General features: G+C 44.7%; 1 protein-coding gene across 1 annotated transcript in view; it reads right to left on the reverse strand.

The window, feature by feature from the left end:
- Positions 1 to 1,905: 1,905 nt before the first annotated feature.
- LOC104529322 (EH domain-containing protein 3) overlaps positions 1,906 to 22,211 on the reverse strand; it is a 29,309-nt gene continuing 9,003 nt past the window's right edge. The window contains exons 3-6 of the mRNA XM_010173605.2: positions 18,939 to 19,036; positions 6,629 to 7,041; positions 5,413 to 5,577; positions 1,906 to 3,937 (exon numbers count right to left, since the gene is read on the reverse strand). Coding sequence (XP_010171907.1) covers positions 3,410 to 3,937; positions 5,413 to 5,577; positions 6,629 to 7,041; positions 18,939 to 19,036 — 1,204 coding nt within the window. The 3' untranslated portion in view covers positions 1,906 to 3,409. The remainder of the gene's footprint in view (positions 3,938 to 5,412; positions 5,578 to 6,628; positions 7,042 to 18,938; positions 19,037 to 22,211) is intronic.

Below are 22,211 nucleotides of genomic sequence, written 5' to 3' on the forward strand. Positions count from 1 at the left end.
GTGTGTGCGTGCAGTTGCTGTCTGTGGGAAGGGGATGGAAAAACATATGTATCTCTTCGTGGCCGTACCACAGAGACAGGATTGCATGTGTTTTTGTATAGAGAACCTGAAGGTGCTTGAGGCTTGGAGTGGTTTTTTGTTTGTGTGTATGTCAGTTTGTGGGTGGGTTTGGGGCTTGTTTTGGTTTGTTTTTTTTTTTAAATTTCCTGAAGAGCTTAGCAAGAGTGAAATGTGCTGGATAAACTTACCTGAATACAGAGAACTACTTGTAAACTGCCTTTCTGGAAGCACAGCATCTCAAGTTGCTGTCCTGTTCCCTCTCTGTAACAGGGTTGCTCTGTCTCCTGCCTTGTTGCTGAACCACAGTGCAATCGTATTGAGTAACAGTGCGTTTGTTGCCAAAATGCTCGTGTTGGTTTTTCCCCTCCAAGGTGACTGGGGAAGTTGTGCTCTGACAGCACGAGTGGTTTCTGGTGAGCAGTGAAAGAAAACCCCCACGCCGCAGCGCTGCTGTGCTTTGTGCACTTGACCTGTGTTGACAGAGCTCTGTGTGCTGCTGCCCTGCTGTCATTTCTGACTGAATCCTGCCAACACATCCCGGTGAGGCTGGTGTGGGGATGTAAAGAGCAGGAGTTTCAGCAAAAAAAACAGGAGCTGTGGCATGTGCTGTGGTGCTGTGGTGTGGGGGGGTGACCGCTGCTACCAGCGACACAGACACTCTTCTTGTTTCCTGTTTAATAGCAAGTCTTTTTTCTGAGATGGCTAAAGCACAACCGCAGTCAGTGCAATGAAAGCTCATCTATTACATGTGTTTTAACAGGCTAGTGGTTTGGTTTGTGAACTTGTACACCCAGTCAAGAGCAAAAGGCTTTGTGCCCTGAAAGCCATTTGGTGTCTAGTACAATGGATTTTTGGCCTACCTGAATACCTTGCTGGTGTATACTGGAAAAAGACTAGTAGACCTCACCTTCTCCCACCCCCTTTGAGAGAACCAGCAACCTTCTGCTTTTTAAGTGTTAAAATGCAGCACAACATGATGGGCACAAGGAAGAGCTGTATGAGTAGCCATCACAAAAACAGGCCGACAGAGGTAGGGCTGATTAAGGGTGGTTCAGCCTCAACCTTATCCCTCTACCTGGAGTCAGATGGATGCAAATTCCACAAAAAGACCTGGGCCACATTAACAGATGTGCATGCTGTAATGATGGTTAAACTGGGGATTACTGGGTAGTTGAACTGGAGTGATATACAGTCTGATAGCTTCTCTCTAAATTTGCATTTATCGCTTCTTGCTCTCCACCCTATGATTTCCTCTCCCCTCCTCTCTCTCATCCTGTGGAAACTCTGCCAACCATTACTGCTCACACCCTGTTTCTGAGTGATTCCCCAGCACTGCTCTCACTGTCTTGTTCAGCGCATCTCACTGTCCCATTCTGGGGATAAAAATTACTGTAATGAACATGTAAAGAAAGGACAATGAAGACACAAGTAAAATTAGAACCAGCAAGATTTAAGATTAAGGTTTTTAGTGTCCTTTCCTTCATAAATCTGTAGCGTTCTCACTGTGACTGGCAGGAGGAAAGAAATTCTTTCAGTATATTCCTTTTCATAATGAATGAAGTATTTATTTGGTTACCTCTCCTTTATGTTGAACAGTGTGAATTGTGGGACTTGCTTCAGCAAGTATTGAGGTTGTGATTAGACTGCCAGAAGAGAAAGAAGACATTGCAGATGTTAACCAGTCGTTCAGCAGTGCACACACGTGTCTGGCAGGGCTGATCTGTATGTGCACGTTTGGGAATGCACTAAGGAGGATTTCCTCATTCTACTGCATGTAGAAAAAAGCTTTTTCTTTTTCCCTTTTCAGCTGCATTTCATTTTGCTATGTAAAGAAATAGACAGATCTGGCCTTTCTTTTTTAATAATGTTTTAGGACCAGGGTACAAAAAAGGTTAATGCATTAATTTTTAAGACAAGTGATAAATGTACTGCAATAAGCACATCCTACATACACAGAATATATTTCTCTATATAATATGAACACAGAGATATAAAATAAGTTATACTTGTCTTGGTTTTTCATCACAGTAGGAGCTCAGCTTATATAAAGTGACAACAGGAACTGGAACAACACGCTGCTCCAAAGCAATGACAAAAACCAGGAGAGTGCCTGTGTGTGTGTGGGGGGGGGGAAACAAAATGGGAAATTAAGGGATTTCTGCCAAAATCGGGTCTTGAAAACAAAAATTTCATAGAGCATGAAATAGGAGGGAAAGGTCTCTTGGCTCAGGGTAGAGGTTCTAGAGGGGATCAAGTGTTACTGTGTGGTGAGGAGGCAGGTGGGTGAAGGCTGTCAACACCTTAGCTATATCTGTGGGGGTACAAGCTCTGTCCACTGCCCTACTGTGTTCTCTGCTCTTATGATGGACCGACCATCTACCTGACAATGCAGGGTTCTTATCTTCATAGTAAGAATGGGACCTAGTAGCTTTCACTGTGTACAACAAGAGTAAACATATCACTTCACAGGAATGATAAAACCACTGTTTTTAAAAGAGAAAACACTATCCACGGATTGTGAAATGTTCAGTGAGCTTGGGAGTGGTGTTCCTCCCTTCCAACCACCTGATGTCTGCTTCTATAGTGCTCCCTCCTTCTCGTTCCCTTGAGGGGGTGGTCCTCTTGTCCTATGCCTGTAGAATAAATCTCCCCTGGGGACTGAATGGGAGGTACAGGTGATTGGGAATTCTTAGTGCCTGTCCCACAGCAAACAATGAGGAACTCCAGCTGCCCAGTTCAGAGCTGTTTCAGATTTTATTTATATTTTTTATTTAAGGACAAGGAAATGCTTGTAAAATTTTCATCTAACAGTGAATCAGGGTTCTTAAAATTCTTAACTCTGGGGCTTAGTATAGAGTATTTTAGTGTGGGCTTTTGTTAATTAGGAAGTACTCTGTAGTTTGGCCAATAGCTTGTGGTTTCCTCTTCACTATCAAGATTACAGTCTCATGAAGTTTGCAAGACCCATTGAACAGCAAAAGGTGCAGCCAAAGCTCAGGAGTGACACTGGCAGTTAGCAGATTTCTGTTAGTGCCTATTACACTCTCAAAAAATATAGCCCACTTCAGTTTTTCTTCTACTCCTGCTTACCAGATTCTCCTAGTCTCAGCACCCTTTCTTTACCTTCATATTTACAGACTACACATTAGAAAGCAGGGACATGACACTGGAAGAGTTAATTGCATATTATCATGAAGGACTGGACTTTTTTGTTCTCCTTTAGGTTTTTTTTCTTTATACAGCAAAACAGGTATAAATCCAAAGGTGATGTCACATCTAAAGGTATAATTTAAGTAAACATGTTTCTCTAGATCTTTTTTCCCCTTCCCTCTCCCCTGTAACCTTTCTTTCACTCTGTTATTTTCCTTTTGGATGGAGGGAGGAGATGGGAAGGGAGCTCATTTGGCAGCTCATGACCCTCCAACTTGACTTTAATGAGATGATTCGCCAAGGCAAACTCCTCATCATCCAGCATGCCATCTTTGTCGATGTCAGCCAGTTTCCATATCTTGCCCAGCACAGTGTTGGGCAGCTTAGACCTTACCATCTCCTTCTTTGCATTGGCACCAGTTATTTTACCATCAACAGGTGAGAGTGTGTAGAAGATCTCATCATACATGGGTTTGTCCCTGGCCACCACCCACTCAGCATCATCGATCCCTTCACCAGCGCCTTCTCCATAGCCATGGCCAAATGGACCATGCAAGGTGCCCTCGAAGGCTCCTCCCTTCACCATCTGGGTTGGCCGCTGTGACTCTTCCTGGCGTACGAGCACCATGAGCTGGGCGATGTCATTGGCCAACATGTCTTCCACTGTCTCCAGCAGCTTGCTCTTCAGAGGCTGGAACTTGCTAAAATCCTGGGCTTGCAACTGATCCTTAAAGTGGGACAACATAGCAAGAGGTGAGCAACATGGCCACGCACAGTGCAGTAACAGTGTAGAGGGGGATGCCTGTCTGCTCCTTGGCTCAAAAAGCTGCTATTGCAGAGGAGGAGTAGGGAGCTCAGCATTCCCTCCTCTGATAGCCCTGCTCCTCAGTATGTGATGGGGTCTCCCTGGCTGGCCTTGCTCTGACTTAAATCCTCTTAAAGCTCTACAGAAAATGATATTTTCAGCTTAAAAAGGGGGGCTGACATGGTACAGAATGGGGAAGTAATTTACTCAAAGGCCTGGATGATGACCACATGCAAATAAGACACCTCCTTTCCAAGCCACATAGAAGCGATCTCCTTTAAGCCCAAATTGTTCAAGGCAAACTGGTTGTGCAGCTCCTCCAGCCACTGCTCTGCATTCCCTTCCCCTCTGCACTCTGGGAAGGAGATGCCACTCTGGCAAAAGACCATTTTACTCATCATTATGCAGCACATCTTACAGATGCCATAAAGACACCAGCATGTTTCTAAAGAGGTGAGCATGTCTTTAAAGCATAGCTCAGCTTCTTTCATTTTCCCAGCTAAGCAAAAGTACTTTGAGCAGGGCCTGCAGACAACTTTATCCTTCACCCTCTACTAATTCAAATCCACACTGCTCATTCCTACTGGATTGGTATTATTATTTTTAAACACACATTTTAACAAGCGGTGAATGGGATCTTCTGTTGGATATGTTCCATAGATCTCATTCCCAAGAACTTATGGGAAATATACTTTAAAAAAAAAAAAAAAGCACAGATGCTGTGTTTTCCATAGGGAGCTAGTAATGACTTCAACAGCTAGCAACTCGGAACAGGTTTCTGCTTGGACTGAAGCCATGCAGCAATGTAGCAGTGTCCAGCATTGTTTGAATATACAATACAAGGCTCTGATCCAAGGTCCTTTGAAGCCTTTGACTTACATGAACACTGGGTCAGGTCTCAGTTCTGCACAACAGAAAACCTGCTTCTCTGCTTAAAATAGAAAAGAGGCTTTAATTTTTCACAGCCTCCTTTTTCTCTTTCTAGAAATGAAGTGTGAAGTAGAAGACAAAAAAATACAGTTCTTGAGGAGAGGGGCATATGTTGACTTTTCGGGATATAGCTTTCCTTTTAATATAGATCAGCAATATTCTTAGGCCTGAAAAATCTGCAAATGGAACCTGGAATTAAAAAATAAAGGAAGACAGAAGAAATAATTTGCTGTGATGTGCTATACAGGCAAAGATTTGAGAAATGAAGGCAGCTGTAGCTTCACATGAGCTCTATGTGCAAAAAGCGTTCATGCCCAAATATAGCGCTATCTGCACATATTTCAAGGCTCATTACAACAGGCCTTTGCAGCAACCAATGTCTGCGTGGCTTCTCTCATATTCCCTGTGGCTCCTCTAATGCTCTTTCCTCAGATGTCTGGTGCTCCAGCCAAGATGCCAGTGCTTACCTGCATCTTTCTCAGATTAGGGAAGTCTCCTGGTGAGATCTGATGCTCCCGTTCAATCCGGGCATAAATCTCTCCCAAGTTGTTGACAAGCTCTTTCTTTTTATTGTCTTTCCCAAACATTGAGGGCATTTCCTTCTTTAGGGAACTGATGATGTAGGCATGGACCTGAAGGGCATTAGGTGATATGGAATGAAGAAGACCAAGTGTTAAAGAGCACATTAGAAAATTCTTCCCAGCAGAAAGTATCTGTGCCTAGGACTCAGCCCCATTGTGTCCCACCCTGAAGAGCAAGCTCAGCTCATCGGCTTGCCTGTACCTACTGGTAATTGCTCCAGCACTAAGTGCCACTCAGCTGTGTGCTCTGGCTTTGCAGAGACAAGGTGAAGACAGCACACAAGTCTTGGGCACACAGAGAGTGATGTTCATATGCACTTCCTGGAAGGAGGGGGTGTTTTTGGGTTTTGTTTTGTTTTTTTTTTAACCTTCCACTGGCCATGGCCTTCCAGGGAATAGTCCCTTTCCAGTCCAAACCAAACATACAGGTTTTGAAGCTCTCTAGACTTTGTTTAATGTTTTAGTACAAATACCAGTCCTTATGTGACATTCTAGCTTTTTTTTTTTTAATGGTGGGCCAAGAGTTTTCTCTTAGAAATTAACACCCTTCCACAGAAAGCTTTTTAGGGATCTTTTGATCTCTTTTCTCAATTGATATAGGGTTCTTCCCTGTATTCTGAGGAGCTTCATTCAGTTCACTTCAAATATTCAGAGGTATGGCAGGCTTATGTGCCATTCTTCTAAGTCTCCACCTCCTCTGCATCCCTCTAAGCCAGGTACCTCTCTTGGCTAAGGAAGTTTAAGGCAAAAGACCTGGAGCTTACCAATTCCCTTGGTGTGTGATTCTGACATACTGAACTGATCCTAATCCTCAAGTTCCTACCACAGAACAACTGCTTTCCAGATCCCTTTAAGCGCTACCTGCTTTGATCTGTGGCTATCTTCCTCACTCTGGCCTGTCATGATTGATGCACCAAGCAAAGGAGGTGCCTTCTTCCTTGAAGTGTGTAGGACTAATATGCTGGGCCTGAGTGAAACAGGATGAAAAAAGAGTAGGATCCACCAGCTCTGCAAGCTGAACTGGCCAAAACCACTTGCCAATAACTTGCATGCTGCAGACAGCCCAATCTGAATGCTTGTGCTCTTCTATGCCAACACCCACCTTGGCCAGCCGTGCTCGCTTGATGAGATCATTCAGCTTCCTCAGGGCTGCATTGCGGGGCAGGCTCTGGATATCCCTGAACAGGTCCTGCTCCTCTGCTTCAAACAACTTGCGGTTGTCTGGGATGAGCAATGGATGGGACCAGAAGGAGCCAATGTAGACCCTGATGACCTCAGGTGTGTTGACGATCTTTCCCAGGGACCACATGAGGGCACCGTACACCCGCATCAGCTGTTGAGTCTCTATCTGGTCAGCCTTGTTGAGAACAACTCTCATCTTGTCCTCATGGTTCTTTAGGGCCTTGATGACCTCAGAGAATTCATCAGAGATGTCCAGCTTGTGCGCATCAAAAAGGAGAATGATGCGGTCTACCCGCTCCGCAAACCACTCCAGTACAGCGGCAAAGTCGTAACCTGCAAGGGGTGGAGGAAAAGCAGAGATGCACGTCTACATGAGTAGAGAAGCCCACTTGCTGTACCTGAACTATGCTATCTCAGGGTAAGCTTGCAAAGAGGAAAACACCAGAGATGGACTCAAGCTATGAACAGTGGGTTTGAGTTTCACCTGCCTCAGAATAGATAATGGATGCACAGTGCTAGACTTGTGTCCCTCTCTAAGCAATACAGGGCATGATAAATGGTGTGTGTGAAGATGTTGTCAAATTAACAGCAATGACAGCAACAAAATGACCTTCTTTCCTAGCTCTGTGGTGTTTTTTCCCTTTCTTTAAAGCCTCACTAAGACTGCTGCTCTCCCTCTGCTCTACCAGGCTCTTCTGTACTGTGTCACATTTGGGGTTATCTGTGTTGCCAGAGTGCTGCACTCTGTTAGGAGAGATCAGGACAGGGCATATGCTATTTGCATTCGAATTCTTTAACGTACTATTTTAATCTTGGCTTTCATGAATAAATTTATGGTAATTAGTTCACTGATTCCACCCCCCTGCTTTTGCCTTTTTTTTTTTCCTGTCCTCTCCAAAACCTAGAAGGCAACCAGTGCATCCTAGTCTTTAGATCAGAACTACAGAAGGGAAGCTTGCTGAGCTCTGATCTTGATTTTTGCCACTGGTCTTTTCTCCTTTGTGACTAAGCAAACTGGAGTGAAATCCCAGCTCTCAAGTCAGAAGTAAAGTCTATGTGAACTTTCTCTTCAGCTGGATAAACTGGTATTAACTGTTTGCCACTGAGAACTTTTCTACTATTGCAACATACTACTGGGCAGGGTTTTGCTTTAGTCAATTACGGTTTGCTCCTTACAAGAAAGGGATGTGGGGAAGTGCTCTTGGATGTGGGTGGCTTCCCCTGTTCTCTTCCATAGGATCTACAGAAGCAGGAGATAGCTGTTTTTTCCCACCAGTGGCTTTCTGCTCACTCAGGACACCAGTGCTGCCTCTAGCAGCTGCAAGTGATGCTGGGCTCTGGTTCTTGGCTCAGCTATGTTTGCTCAGAACTTCAGAGAATTCAGCACTGGTATTACCTTTGACAGAGACCTGCTGAGCATTCAATGTATTATACTGATATCTGTATATCTTGCCCAGTCCATGTGTCTTACGTCAGTTACAATCATGAGTCCAACCCTCTTACAATTGAAACAAAACTTTCTTGCTTTCAGCTGCTTGCTGAATAAGTGAAATAAACTTTCTTGCTTTCAGTCCTGCTTGTTTTCAGCTATTAAGTCTTTCAACCTTAGCTGTTCTCACTGCGGGGAACTCACCTCCACGGGTCTAACAGCATATCTGCTGCACAGCTATGCATGCTGACTCCTTCCCAACTTGCACTAGGAGGCACTGGCAGCAGGACAGAGTCAGTGTTGGTACCTCATTTCACTTGGACTGAGTTCAGGCTGTAAGCTGTATCTCTGCAACCAGATCAATGAATTTGCAAAAAGGGACAGCCCCGCCCCGAACTCTGCTAAACACCTAATGTTCAGTTCTGCCTGGGCTGTACTGGAATTCATCGAGCATGGCAGGATAGTTTATTTTTCAGAATAAACCTCAGAGCTACACAGCTTGCTTTTTCACCATGGAAGCAATGAGTCAGGGTGACTTTGTTTGGAGATGTTTCAGCACGGAGTCCTGTCAAACCCCCCCTCATTGACTGGGATGCTTTCTTGTCACGCTGGCACGTGTTTTACTCTCACCACAACTACTTCTTCCAGCCTTTTTCTTGTGAGGATCAAGGGTGAAAGGAGTCATGCTCTCTAGGGAATCTTGTAATGCTAGTGATGTCCTGTCACAGATTCTATGGATGTTTTCCCCCTGGTAGCAGAGGAACAGCCACTGCTAGGCTCTCTGCTGTGTTCATTTGAGCAAGGATAGAGGTGGGGAAAGCATCTGCACCAGCCACTCAGCCCACATTAAAAATATGCTATTTGCTATTGTAGTTTTGGTGTTAGCTGAGGACTTGGGAGACTGACTGTAGCCCTTTGATCAGCCTGGATCTCAGGGTTTGTCCAAAACTATCTTTAGGTGCTCAGCTCTGTTTTTTATTGTGTGTCAAGCCTGGATCCACAGTAGCACAAGTTATCTGTTCTGTGAGCCTCTCTTTGCTGTTCATAAACAAAAAAAGTTACCCTACCCAACAAGAAAAGGGAATTAATATCTGCTCAGACTTTTTGTATGTTCCCAGCTGCTACAGTGACATGCAGGGAGTCTTTAATGTCCCTGTGGACTTCATTAAATGTCTAGATTGATTAGGAGACTTTCTTTCCCACTTCTTTGCTTGTTTGGAGATACTTTCCTGATAGCTGTCCTGCATATCTCCATTAAAGAGAGAACAAAGCCCTGGGGAGTAACACTTGGAGATGTTTCAGAGCAGTCACAACAGCATGGATTCATGTGCATCCCATGCTGGGACAAAAGCCCAACTGACACATTCCTCTTCTATGTCCCACTTGCTTTGGCACTTAAGGGAACATGTGAGACCTCTCCTGTTGGTGCCCAGCTAGGCAAGAAACATTTCTGCGTGTGTGTGTGCAGCTCTTAACAAGTGCTGACTGCATGTGCATCTCCCTGTATGGAGGTACCTGGCAGGAAAACCAAGGTGTATGTATTTTGTCCCTAAGTGACAGAATACTTCAGAGGAGGAAAGAGGAAAATTATTGTGTGTTGTATTGTTGCTTAACACATAGCATGACACGTGGAAAGTGCAGGCAAGACAGACCTCTGTTGGCAACTACCTATTTGGAATCACTGACGGTGATGGTATTGTCTCACACAGACAGGTGCCTAGAGAATTGCCACACAGGTGATTCATAGGGTTGACTTTTTAGTTTTGCTTACAGCATATAAAAGAGTAGATTGCTACAAAAGCATTTGGATAGCAGGGTGACAGTGTAAAACTCTAAGGACAAGCTATTAATAAGATGTTTAAAAATAAGATCTTAAATTTGTATTTTAGTGTTTAGTCCAGAGCTTTCATTTTCAGAAGACTTTCCAACAGCACAGAGAACTTGAGGCATTTTGTCTGACTCCAGCCAGGGCTGAAACATCTGAAAACACATAAAGCTCACTCTGTAACTAAATCTAGGCATTATATCCTCGCTTCAAGTCCCCTCCTGCCCCTTTTTCATGCATAGGGCCTGATTCTACTTTCTTCTGTCACTTTATTAAAGTGTGAGCTTAGACCAAGAACTGACCTTGATCTACAATCAAATTAGGAGGTTTTGAAGTGTCTCCTTGCTCATTCTGCTGCAAATGCGTTATGTCTCTTTACGCCCTCTCTTAGTGTTGTAGAGTGTTGCAAAGGCCTCTCTCAAAAGCAGCCAGTTACTATCCCTGATTTGGCAGTGTTTCAGCGATGGGCAAAGCTATCCACATAAAGCACAGTTTTATTGTGAAGTTACAGAGCATTTGGGAAGCCATCTGCTTGCCAAAGCTGCATAAATGCAAAAACCACTATTACAGGTTCATTATTACATTCCGACAGAAATGTAAAGAGGAGAATTTTCTGTTCAGTAATTCCTGGCTATTTGTAGTTGCACTTGCATTTCTGTTAAAAAATATGATGCACACTTAAACATTCTCTAATATCACTGATGCAGCTTCTTTCACAATCTCTAGATAAGGTGAACATGAATAGAAAATGAATCCCAACCACACAGTACTAGGAGGACAAGATGAACATGATAATAATTTTCTATCAGGTGTTTTTTCATGGGGCAGATTTCCTTCTGACAACATGAAAAAAAGACTTGACAGATTTAGTACAAAGCTGACAAGTCAGCAGGATTCAGTCTACAGAGAAAAAATGATCTGCTTGCAGACACCCTGCCACCTAGACTCCATAAGGCAGACTGGCTTAATGAATACTTGTCTGTGCACTACTGGAATACCTGGCACCATGCATTTCACTAAGATCTGGAAGGATTATGCAATTACCTTTCTGTCAAGTCAGACCAGGCATGATACAGTCTTTATGCTGACTGTGGGAAGATGGATGATACCTGACCCAGCATAAAATCTGCCTGGCTGTAACATTTTTAAGCCAATTTAAACCAGCAATGAGTCTGCATGCATCAGTTCAGCATTTCTCACCATGTAGCTACACTGGTGGTTGGTTTTTGTTTGTTTGGTTTTTTTTCTGACAGTAAGCTCGCTACTGGTTTTCCGGTCTTGGGGAACTCTGCTCTGTGGTGGTGGCGTTCAGGTAGGATGGAAGGGGCATAGTAAGATCAAGAAATGCTGAAAAACCCAAAGCTACTGCTTTGCACCAGATATCTCACAGCCTGCTGTCAGTACTGCTTTAAACTGTGCTGCTGCTTTTTAGGAATATACCTCTTAGTTGCTGAATTTTAGTCACTTGGAGATCCCTTTTTGTCCTTTTAAAGCTGGTATTATCCAGAGACTGAAAATTCACTAGATGGTGGCCCTCTATAGGGCAGTTTTATGGCTATGTCCCTGTTTGTCAACTAATAGACTGCCTCTGTGTGTCTGAGGACAGCATCAGCAGAAGATGGGATAGTTGGCACAGTGAACACTGACTACCTAGAGAAGGAGCAGCTCTTGGAGATTAAATAAGTGCCTATTCCAGACAGCAAATGACCTGATCTGAATTTTTAAATTGAATAAGAGGGTTTGGAGGTTTAGTCTAACTGGCTGCAGTGACATCCTGCCTGAAAGCCCTTCAAAGTCCAGGGAAGACTATGTTATGGCAAAACAAGCAGGCAGCCCATACTGGAGGGGAAGAACGTGCCAGGAGGGGCAGGTGTTACCTAAGCATGACAGATGGCTGTAAGCAAAGAAGGAAGGTGACATGATGGCCAGGGGAAGAAAATGAGGGGAGGAAGGGAGGGGAAGTGACACATCCCTTTCAGGATGCACAAAGTGAGTGGGAAGCAGGGTAGGTGGCTATTGTGAGACCCAGGGAGGGATGGCCCAGCAGAGAGAAGAGGGTGCTGGGAAGAGTATGAGAGATGAAACAGCTGGGACTGGGTGGATGAACAGTGAGTTAGGTAAGTGTCTCTCAAGGTGAGGAGCTGGTGGTGCCAGCAAGGAGATGACAGAGAGAAGATGAAAAGCAAGGGATGGCTACTGGATATAACTCACTGCAGCTCATCCCAAACCATCTTTGTAAAAAGCTGCCATACTCCTCTCTGGAAGTGGCTGCCTTCCAAGGGGATATAAAGAGATTCCTGCAATGTATATCTGTAGGTGTGTTGGGAAGCAGACAGAAGTCCTTCAGGATGAAAAGATTTCTTTGAATGTTACACATCATAATTTAGATCTAGAGCAGGTCTCAGCTTGCCGATGACTTCTGCCTTTGCCTATATGTAAAGAAATAATCTGTCCTGGAGTTGGTGATTCACAGCACTAAAAGCTACACCTTCTAGCCAGAGTTGTGCATTTCTTCCCCCTCAGTAACAAAGCACTAATGGAAATGTTACATATGTTTTGGAGACTTAAAAGATTTCCAAAGCAAAGGGAAAAAGACTCGATCAAGCACAGCAAATCTGCCTCTGTTCCCAACTAGGAAAGGTGGGCTGGTGTCAGACTGCTAATGCTAACATTTACATTAACCAGTATATGGAGTGGCAGGCTGTGGCCTTTTGCCTTCATGTTGTTTATGACAAGGGTTTTGGGGTTGGGAAGAGACTTGGAGCCTGATGGGGCTCTTGCTTTATGTCAGTGGAAACAGAGTGAAACCTCACTAGACAAGTTCAACTTGGGTGGAGTAAAACTGATGAGAGCATTGTCCAGGGCAAAGTTTCCTTTACACAGCCTGTTTAGCTTCTATGTGCACACAGCAGAACTTGTACCTTCCACCCTTTAGACATTTAGATCTCTGTCATTTGTGACAGGTGGACTGAGTGTTTCCTGCTGCTTGGGCCAATCCTCAAATCGGTTCCTACTCAGATTTTGAGACCTCAGAAGGCATCTGAATACAGGCCAAGTTTTCCAGAGAGGTCAGTGCGGAGCAGCACTGACACATAGCCAGAATTCCAAGGAAGTTTTTTTTACTACAGTGTCCAAACATTAACTGAATTCTCCCAGTACACATAGTTTAAATATGGGGAGAAATAATGTTTGAAAGGCTGTCCTGAAATGGCCATCAGTAACTGATAGCTGCTACTAGTGACCACGAAACACAGTCCTTCTCCATTGTTACTCAGGATGCTGATACATGATGGGCATAAATAATGCAAATTGATGAGATACTGATGGACATGACTATCTTTCCTCGAAGAAACAGATACTTAGGGTATTTCTGGAGTACACAGTGGACAATAAAATGGACAAATTGAACAACTGATCTAAAAATCAGACTTGCTAGATCAACTGTTCAAAATCAGACACAAATTAAGTACTTGCTATATGGTAACAGGAGTGGGGGGAAAAAAAGCACAGACCTTTCTATCTGGGCAACTACTTAAACTCAGTTCTTCTGCAGTATTTTTTTTTCTCTTCCAGTTCTGGAAATGCAAAACACAGCAATATTTCCAACCCAAATCATGAGGACAGCACCTCCCCCTTCTCCTCACCCTGAACAGAATCATGGTTTAGTCTTCCCATAACCCAAATATAATGTTGAGTTCTAGTTTGCATCGTGCTTTCAGATCAGAAGTGTCAGACTTGCGCCTTCACATATGAATAAAAACATTCACATATGAATAAAAAAGGCCAGAACTGTGCAGATTGCATGCTCATTTCTGCACTGCTCTTGGAGGAACTGCAGAACTGTGTGCCTATAGGAACTGAGGCTTTCAGTGGAACAGTGTGTGTTTGTGAGACTGTGATAAAATCAGGCAAGCTGGCAGAGCAGTTACTGCACTGCAGTAATGCAGGTGAACTGGGAAGTCAAAACTAGTCAGTGCACTTTCACCCTCACAGGCAGTGAAATACAGAATATAAGCAAACATCACCAATGGGGAGTATTATAGCAAATACTTGAAATGCCTCCCTCTTAGAGGCTTTCAGGGTGGATGCTTTCAGTTGTGTATCATGCTGTTGCTAGCACACATGACAAAGCTCTTCAGAAAAAATATTTTCCTGTTGCCATTGTACCCTAAACAACATTGCATGAAGTGGGAGAACATCAATTCCCTTGGTGTTTGCCTTTCCCTTCCAAGCATGGCTATTTGAGACACAGTCTGAGAGCTCTGCACTGCCAAAGACTGTTGCCCATTAGTATTTTTCTTAGCTGGTGAGTGACTAAATATCCCTGGGTGCTGAAGGTGCTGGTCACTGGGAACTCTTCCTTCCCAGGAAAGACAGCGAGGCTAGTGTGTGGTTTGGGTTTTTTTTGTTTGGTTGGTTGGTTTTTTTCCCCTTGGCTATGGGAAGCCTGGGCTGCACTGCAGCCAGCAGAATGGAACTGGGTGGAAGGCTGGAAAAAGGTTGGAGTAGTATGTACTGGAATGAAAGCTGATGGGGAATGAAGCTGCCAGTTCTCACCTCCTGGCTAGGACCTTGTGTGCACTGCTAATACCAGAAAGGAAGGTGGTGACATATATAGGGTGGAGATGATTTAAGTGTTCAGGATACATTCAGGAAGTACTACCCTGAAAAAAGGGATCAAATACAACTTGGCCAGGGCAACACTGAACTTGGCAGACTTGGATCTGCTTAGCTCAGGGCATGTGTAGGTCGAGACTGATGGTCAGCAGAGCGTGTAAGGCTCAGCCCCCCAGGGATGGCACTGCTACTGACGCACATGAGTTGCTGTTACCAGGTGCCTCAATTAGTATGGCAAGACTGCTCAAGATGATGAATTATCTCCTAACTCCTACCCTGTCTCTGCTGTACTGCATAACTTGACCTGTGGTCCTTTCCTTTGTCCTCATTTATTTCAGTACAGTCATGCCTTTCTCATCTTCCATCCCGGCAGGATGGCCTGGGCTCATTATGTGACACTAGAAGAGTGTTTTGCAAATGGATAGCATCCATATTATTAACAAATTGTCAAAGCAGCCAAAACTGTGCTGGCTTTGGTACAAATATCTCCCCTGTGGGTATCTCTGTAGCCTGCTGTTGCCTTGTGCTGGAAACAATGGAAGGAAAGAAAGGAGAAGGACACAGAGGCAATGCAATGACTAGTTCTTCATGCATGGACATAGATCCATGCCCCAGCATGTGAAAAAGACCAGAAGAGAACCAGCTGTTCTCCAGGCAGGGATAATACAGAAGCAGGGAAGGGCAGGATGCTTTGGGCTGTGACTTCTTGGAAACTTCCCACCAGGCCTGTAAAAGCAACCTGTATATCCTAGGGGGTCGAGCTAACACACCTGTGATGCCAAGGGTGCCCACCATGAAGTGCATGAGTCATAGGAGCTCAGTAGGACAAATCACTGCAGGCAGCTCCTTGGCTCCACTTTTTACCAGAGCCTGAGAGCAGCAGCTGTGTCAGTGCTGGTGATCTCACTGCATGCCAAGGGGATGTGGACTTCAGCTATCATAGACTGTATCACCCTTAACTGCCTGACAGGCCCAAACCTGTTGGTCTTCTATTGGGGAACTTCATAGGCTGCTCTGTAGGGGGAAGGTGGCTCTTATGATCATGTAGTGGTGTCCTGGAAGACAGCCAGTCCAGAGCTCTGTTTCTCAGGGTTATACAGCATTCCTTGGAGGAAAGCTTGCTATCCATTTGCCAAGCCCTGCTGCTGGCTACATGAGGCTGCTGCTGGCATGGACACTGGCACACTGGTGCTTCTGCACGCTGTTTGTCCATTGGGGCAGGGATTTGGTTGTCTGTCATGTTAGTCTTTCCAATGGCAACGAGGTGGTAAATTTAATTCAGAGGTGAGTTCAGACAAATGAAAAGCTTCAGAACCTGGTCTTGGTCTATGATTCATCAGTTTCCTTGCTCCTACTCCTTAAAACATGGATGCAGTAACAGGAATAGCTATTGCCTTGAAATTCAGGGGTATAAAGTGGCCCTCACAGGTTGCTAAGCTTTGATACCATGATATTCTGCTAAACTGGCACTGTATAGATTAGCTAATGTTCCTGATGTCTAACGGGAAAGGAAAGGAGACGGACTTGTGATGTTCCCAGTGAGAGGAATTTCCTATTTTTAGAAATGCTGCTGTTTCTCATGGGATGGGCAGGCTGGGAAAGCCTGATGTGTCTTTTGCATCTCTACTTTTTCCCCTCAAATTTATGACAGAAAGTTGCTTTACTATCTATTCCCTTCCCTGACCTTGCATCACAGGTACCCCAGTCTGAGGGTCTTAAAACCTACTACTAGCAAACAATGGGGATAAGAAGAGCAGCAGTTAAAGAAACTTCAAAGTGTCTCTTGGGAAACCTCTGTAAGACTCCCTCAGGTCTTGCTTCATTCACAAGTGAAATCTGAGCAGGCTGGGAAGGTATTGGAGGGCAGGAGCATTTTGGTGTGTCAGCGGTTTTTAGCACTGTCTTGTTTTCTGCCTGGAAACCACATTATTGCTCTATCTGCCTCCAAAACCAACGTGCTACCAAGGGCAGCTGACTCGTAAGCTTGGTAGCAAAGGCGCCAGCCTCACTGCTTTTTCCTATGCCCCTTCCATGAGAGCTGGGAGGTGAGCACTCCCTTTCAAAGGGATAAGCTCAAGCCGATGCCTGCCATCAGCCTTTCCTACACACAAGCACCTCAGCACTCAAATTTTGACTCTTTCTGCTCCCTGGGCTGGATCCCCTGCAGACAGAAATTGCTGGAGTTCTGCCAGCTTCAACAAAGCTATGTTGATCTAAAGCAGATAAGGATCTTGTCTTGTAGCTATTGAAAGGCCATCCAGCAGCCCATGTGAGCAGTTTAAGGCTGTCCTGGATATAAATGGTGACATAGTGAGATCCCACTTTTAACTGTTGTGATTAGGTCAGTTGACAGACAGGTTGTGACAGCCCCCTTGTCTGGTTGGAGGTGTAGCAGAGCAAATTCCTGGGATGACAGGATGAGCAGGAAATGGTTGTGCTCCATCTAGTAATTCTCACCTCCTGGCACAAAGGGTGGTGTGACCACACGCTGTAGTCACAGGGCCAATGTACAGGCACTTAATTGCACTAAGGGCAGAAAAGTTGTCCAGGAAGAACTTGCCCCACATGCTGAGACAGCTACAAATAGCTATAGCGTGCAAAAGCTTAGAGAATTGGAACTCCCCTTTAGCCTTCTCTGCTTCTGAGGAACATTCCCTCAGCTGTTCCCAGATGTTTGGAGAGGCGTTATTGGTTTGGGTCAAAGTGCACCAGTGACTTTCCTAACAGTGCACAGCTGTGCATCAGTGTGTTCTGGCACTGCTGACATTTACTAGAGTAGCTGCAGGAATGGGACACCAAGGCCCACTGGGAGGCTGATAGAGAAATTTTGCAAAAGGAGGAGCAAGAAGTGCCAGTACATTTTGCAGGAGGATATTTTTAGCACTGGAAATAGCTGGAAAACAAGAAAAAAATCTTGCAATATATGTCAGGATTTGAACTAGTGAGGAGATTTGGGAAAGGGGCTATGGAAACCTTTTTTGGGACTTGAAATATGTCCATTTTGACTCAAGTACAATGTCATCTTTTTTTTTTCTTTAAGAACAAAAATATTTCCTCCTAAGCAAGTTTTCTTCATAGTGATAGTTCCACAAGAGAACTGGTTGCTTTCAGTGGCATTTTTTAACTAAAAAATGTTTATACCATGTAATATAAATTTTTTGTTTATCTCCACTTTTAAACACTTTCTGCTGAAGGGAGGAATGCTCGCACAGCATGTTTTTCAACCTTCTGATGAAGGCCTGTGTATCTTGCTACCTTTTGTAGACTGCCTGGAAGGAATTAATGAGCCCCTAGCAGTGCAGAGACCCATGCTGAAAACCTTAATGTGAGTTTTCAACTAACTATAGCTGTCCTTTATAGCTTTACTGACACTTTAGCTAAGGTCCCAGTGGTGGAAGATCCCAGTACAACAAACAAGACCTGGCTCTGTGCAAGGTGGCTGCTCAATTAAAAGAGAAAAGGAAGTTTCCAAGAACAATTTCAATGCAAAGGAGTGTTGTAAAAGTGGCAAAGGCATGAGTAATCAGAAACCTTACAGGACAGAACACTGTAATATGGGAAAGATCTCAGCACTGTGGGTAGAGCCTGCGCTGCTCAAACTTAACTGCTTTGTTAATAGGTGGTGTGAATGAGAACTGATCTTCTCAAACCTGTGATTACTACTCATGGCTTTCTTTCAATGAAATTATGCACAGCCACCAGCTTTGTCTAAGGAACCTGCAAGAAATATGACCTGTGCTACCACCACCTTACAGAGTAAGAAAATGCCCACAGACGTTAGGTTTAAAGTATCAAGATGTTGCCTACTTCAGAGGGTCAGCCTGAGGCACTCAGAAGTTCCCTAAGAGACTTAGTGCTATTCATCAGCTCTATTTAGTGCCCCCAGGATTTCCAGATTCCCCACTGCAGTGAGGAACTTGGGTGCCAATAGCTCTTAACCCCAGTCCAGTACTATGCTAGATTTAGGAAGTCTAGACAGTGCAAGAAACCTGCTACGTCAACTGGAAAGAAACCAGGTTGATTGCCATGGGAGCCTTGCCTATGGCTCACCAACAAGTCACAGAAAGCAAGTGCTTCTGTACAGCAGAGATGTATTAACTGACTCTTTCTGATGGAAATGTGTTCCACTGGGAAATACTGGACTGTGATGTGGGTACTGCTGGCCTTGTCAGTAACCTGCCCTAAAAGCATTTAAATTCTCTATAGCAGATTGCAAATCAAGTCCAAAGGGACATTGGTAAAGTCATCCTGTATCTCTGAGAGACTCCTACTAATGTTTCTGCCTACAGCTTTTACAACTTGAGGTGAAACTCACACAGAATCCCTTTGGCTTTCACTACTAAAGTTTGGAAGACTTACCTCTGCTAATTCTCTGTTTTTCTCCAGAAAGGATTCCTGGTGTATCAATGACGCTGATGCTCTCTAACACAGGATTAGGTAGCTGGGCACACACGAACCTGCGTGAAAATACATGTGTTTAAAACAAAAGCAAAGGGTATTTATGATGTGCTGAACACCACAGGCAGCATAGAAGAAGCCAGGCTCTGACCTTGCTTACAAGTCTTCAGATGGAGCTTGGAGTTACTCTTGATTTAAAGAAATGAGAAAAGCCAGAACTGAGCACTATCTCTGACTATTCTGCTGCTTCTGGAACATGAGTCCCAGTCAAGACCTATAACAGGTTTTTTTTATGTGGCCCCCAAGTTGTGAATTATTAATGAAAACATGAAAATAAATGTTTTCATTTGCTGTTTAGATTTTAGCAAGAAGTGGTATTTGTTTTTCTTCACTTAAGCGCTCCCCTGCAGGGTCCTGAACTCAAGTGAACTGAAGGAACTTGTTTAAAAGAAAAATCGACAATGTTGTAAGATTTTTGTTCTCTTTTAAATTTGGTCTTAAACAGACAGAAAGTGCCCTATTCTTGCACCATGGAAATCCTAACGCATAGGCAGCATGAGATCTCAAGAGGTTACTTAGTCTTATCCTCCTGCCTCAAGGCAGGATCAATCAGATGTTTGTCTAAAGTGTTCTTCAAACCCACAACAACGCAGACTCGCTGAGAGTCTACTTCATTACTTAATTATACTTACAGCAAAACCTCTTTTTCTTACTGTCTAATCTCAATCTCCTATGCTACAATACCTTTCAGTCTCAAACACAGCAGACATGGAAAATTACTTCCTTTTCCCATCTTGTTGCAATGTCTCTCCTCAGTCTTTCCTCTAAAGAAAACAGGTTTTGGGGGGTTTTTGTGTTTTGTTTTATTTTTTTCCCCCCCTTATCTCTTGCAGTTCTCTCTGGCTGCCTTTCCAGCTCTTTCGAAATCCCTGAAGACCCTTGTAGCTTTCCTTTGGGTCCTCTCAAACTGCTCCACATATTTCTTCAGGCTGACATGGGTATTCCAGCTGTGACATTGCCAGAGGTGAACAGAGTGGATGAGATTGCTCCTTATCTCTTACATATAACAGTCCTGTTTATATATCTCAGTAAGATATTTGCTTTTTTCACAGCAGTACGACACTGCTGACTTACACTCAGTTTGTAATTCACTCCTTCCCCCTGTGCAGCTCCGTTTCTGTGTAATTGCTCTTCAGTCCTTCCCCATCTTGTATCTGTGCAAATCGCTAAGAGTACCTTGTGCTTGTTTTTAGTGGGTTGCAGCTCATCTATTTCAGTTGCTGGTAACAGCAAAGGCCAGCAAAAATCTGTCAGCTTCTGTGGCTCCCAGGAGCGTTTTGTGGATAGCCTTTTTGTGATGGCATTCCAAGCAGCTATAAATAATGTGCGTGTGTATATATATCTATGCATATTAAAAGGGTGGTGTGACACCCAGGCATAAGAAGCATGTTACTGTGGGAGGAAGCAGAAGTACATAAAGGCTGGGGGTTGGCACAAGGGCCACTTGATGCAATCAAGGCAGACAAGAGTCATGCCGTGCTCTGATGAGCAGCTGATTCTGATGAAGTCCCTGCAGCTAGGAATTCCTCCAGGCTATGCCACGACCTCACCCCAATTTTTCTACTTGTATGACTCCGAGAAGATTCTGACAAGAGTGAATCATCATGGGTTAGATGAGTGTCTTCTCTCGTAAGCTGTTAGCTATTTCAGACCATGTATTACAGCCTCTCTCTCCCACATCCACAGCTTGGCAGGTGGCAACAAGAAGCACTTCAGAACGTGTAAAACCTTATGCAGAAGAGGGGGGCTGGCTTGATTCTCCTGTTGAGTGCCAGGCACAGCAGCAGTGAACAAAAGGCTCAGGAGGTCATGTTATTCCCCAGCCCAGGTTTCCTCTCCTTTGTTACAGCCCTGAGTATTCGTTGTGGTCTAAGACTAAATGGTTCAGGCAAGAGGATTTTCTACCAGTTTCTCTAGGGAAAGTACTCCACAGGAGATTTCAGATAGAAGGTCAGAGGCCAGCATGACTGAGTGCATTCTGGCTCTGTTGGCAAGGTTGTTAAGGCTGCTGCTTTCCTGCCATCCCAGCAGAACTGCAGGACTTCAGAGAGCATGACCTAATTCTGTCCGGGGCCATATGAAGGGAAGAGTGTGGTGCCAAACTAGACTTCCACTGCCCTTACAGGCAGAGCATGGGGGTGAAGGAAGAATCTGTTATCCATGATGTCTCCTGCTGTTGTCAACACAAAAGTGGGACTGACTCCACCTTAGCTTCCCAAGATGTACTTTGGGGGTGGGAGGAATCTTGCAACCAAGCCAATGTGATATGAAAGTAATGGGTGAGATTCCTGATTTTGCTCCAAGCCCTTGGTGCCTCCTGATAATGAGGTGCAACCTCTAATCTCTCTGCTGGGATGCCTCCAGAGCTGGGGTACTGCCAACAGAGTTGGAGTGAGGAAAACAAGCCTTTCTCTCAATACCCAGGAACCACCTGGGGCAAGGAAAGGAGGACAAGAGACCAGGGTCAGAGCATGGTACTGCAGAGCTGCTATCCTTTCAGCCCCAGGCAGCTTGCCAGACCTATCTCTGTGCTTAGCCAGGAAGGTATGGGCAGGTGTTCCACCTCTGAGGAATGAAGGGGGAGAGGAGACAGGCTCTGAGCAGCACCATTAGCCAAATCCTGACTGTACCTCTCTTCTCTTGCTTCCTGGAAGGCAGCAGATCCCAGTCTCTGCTGGGAAGGAAGTATCAGCTGAGGCTGGATGCTCACTGCTTCTGTTCCTCCACTTATCGCCCCCAGAGCAGCAGGCTCTGTACAGCACAGGACAGTGCTGTGGGCTGCCACCTCTCAGCTGAGACCATCATGGTCTGTGTGAATGTTACAGCTTTGTGCTGCTCTGTTTCTTTCCACTGGTCCCCACAGCCAATTGTTACCACCCAAGGGTAGAGTGGACTTGCCCACAGTCACTCTCTTATCTCAGTTTAGATGGGTTGCTCCTGGAGATTATCTCCCTTCTTTAAATTTCCTGCTTAGAGCCTCCTAGCTGAGGTTAGTGCCTTAGGAAACACATAGCAGCAGCAAAATATGTGCAAGGCAGAGACAGCTCCACATTTTCTCTTGCCAAGAAGCCAGGGCCACAACAGGGGTAAATGTGGGTGGCTTAATCCAGTCCAGTGGGTGCACCCTGCCTTACATCTGCTAAATTTCTGGCCCCCTGAGTCAATTCTTGCATG

The sequence above is a fragment of the Antrostomus carolinensis genome, unplaced genomic scaffold (genome assembly GCF_000700745.2).
Source record: "Antrostomus carolinensis isolate BGI_N321 unplaced genomic scaffold, ASM70074v2 scaffold11210, whole genome shotgun sequence".
NCBI classification, from domain to species: domain Eukaryota; kingdom Metazoa; phylum Chordata; class Aves; order Caprimulgiformes; family Caprimulgidae; genus Antrostomus; species Antrostomus carolinensis.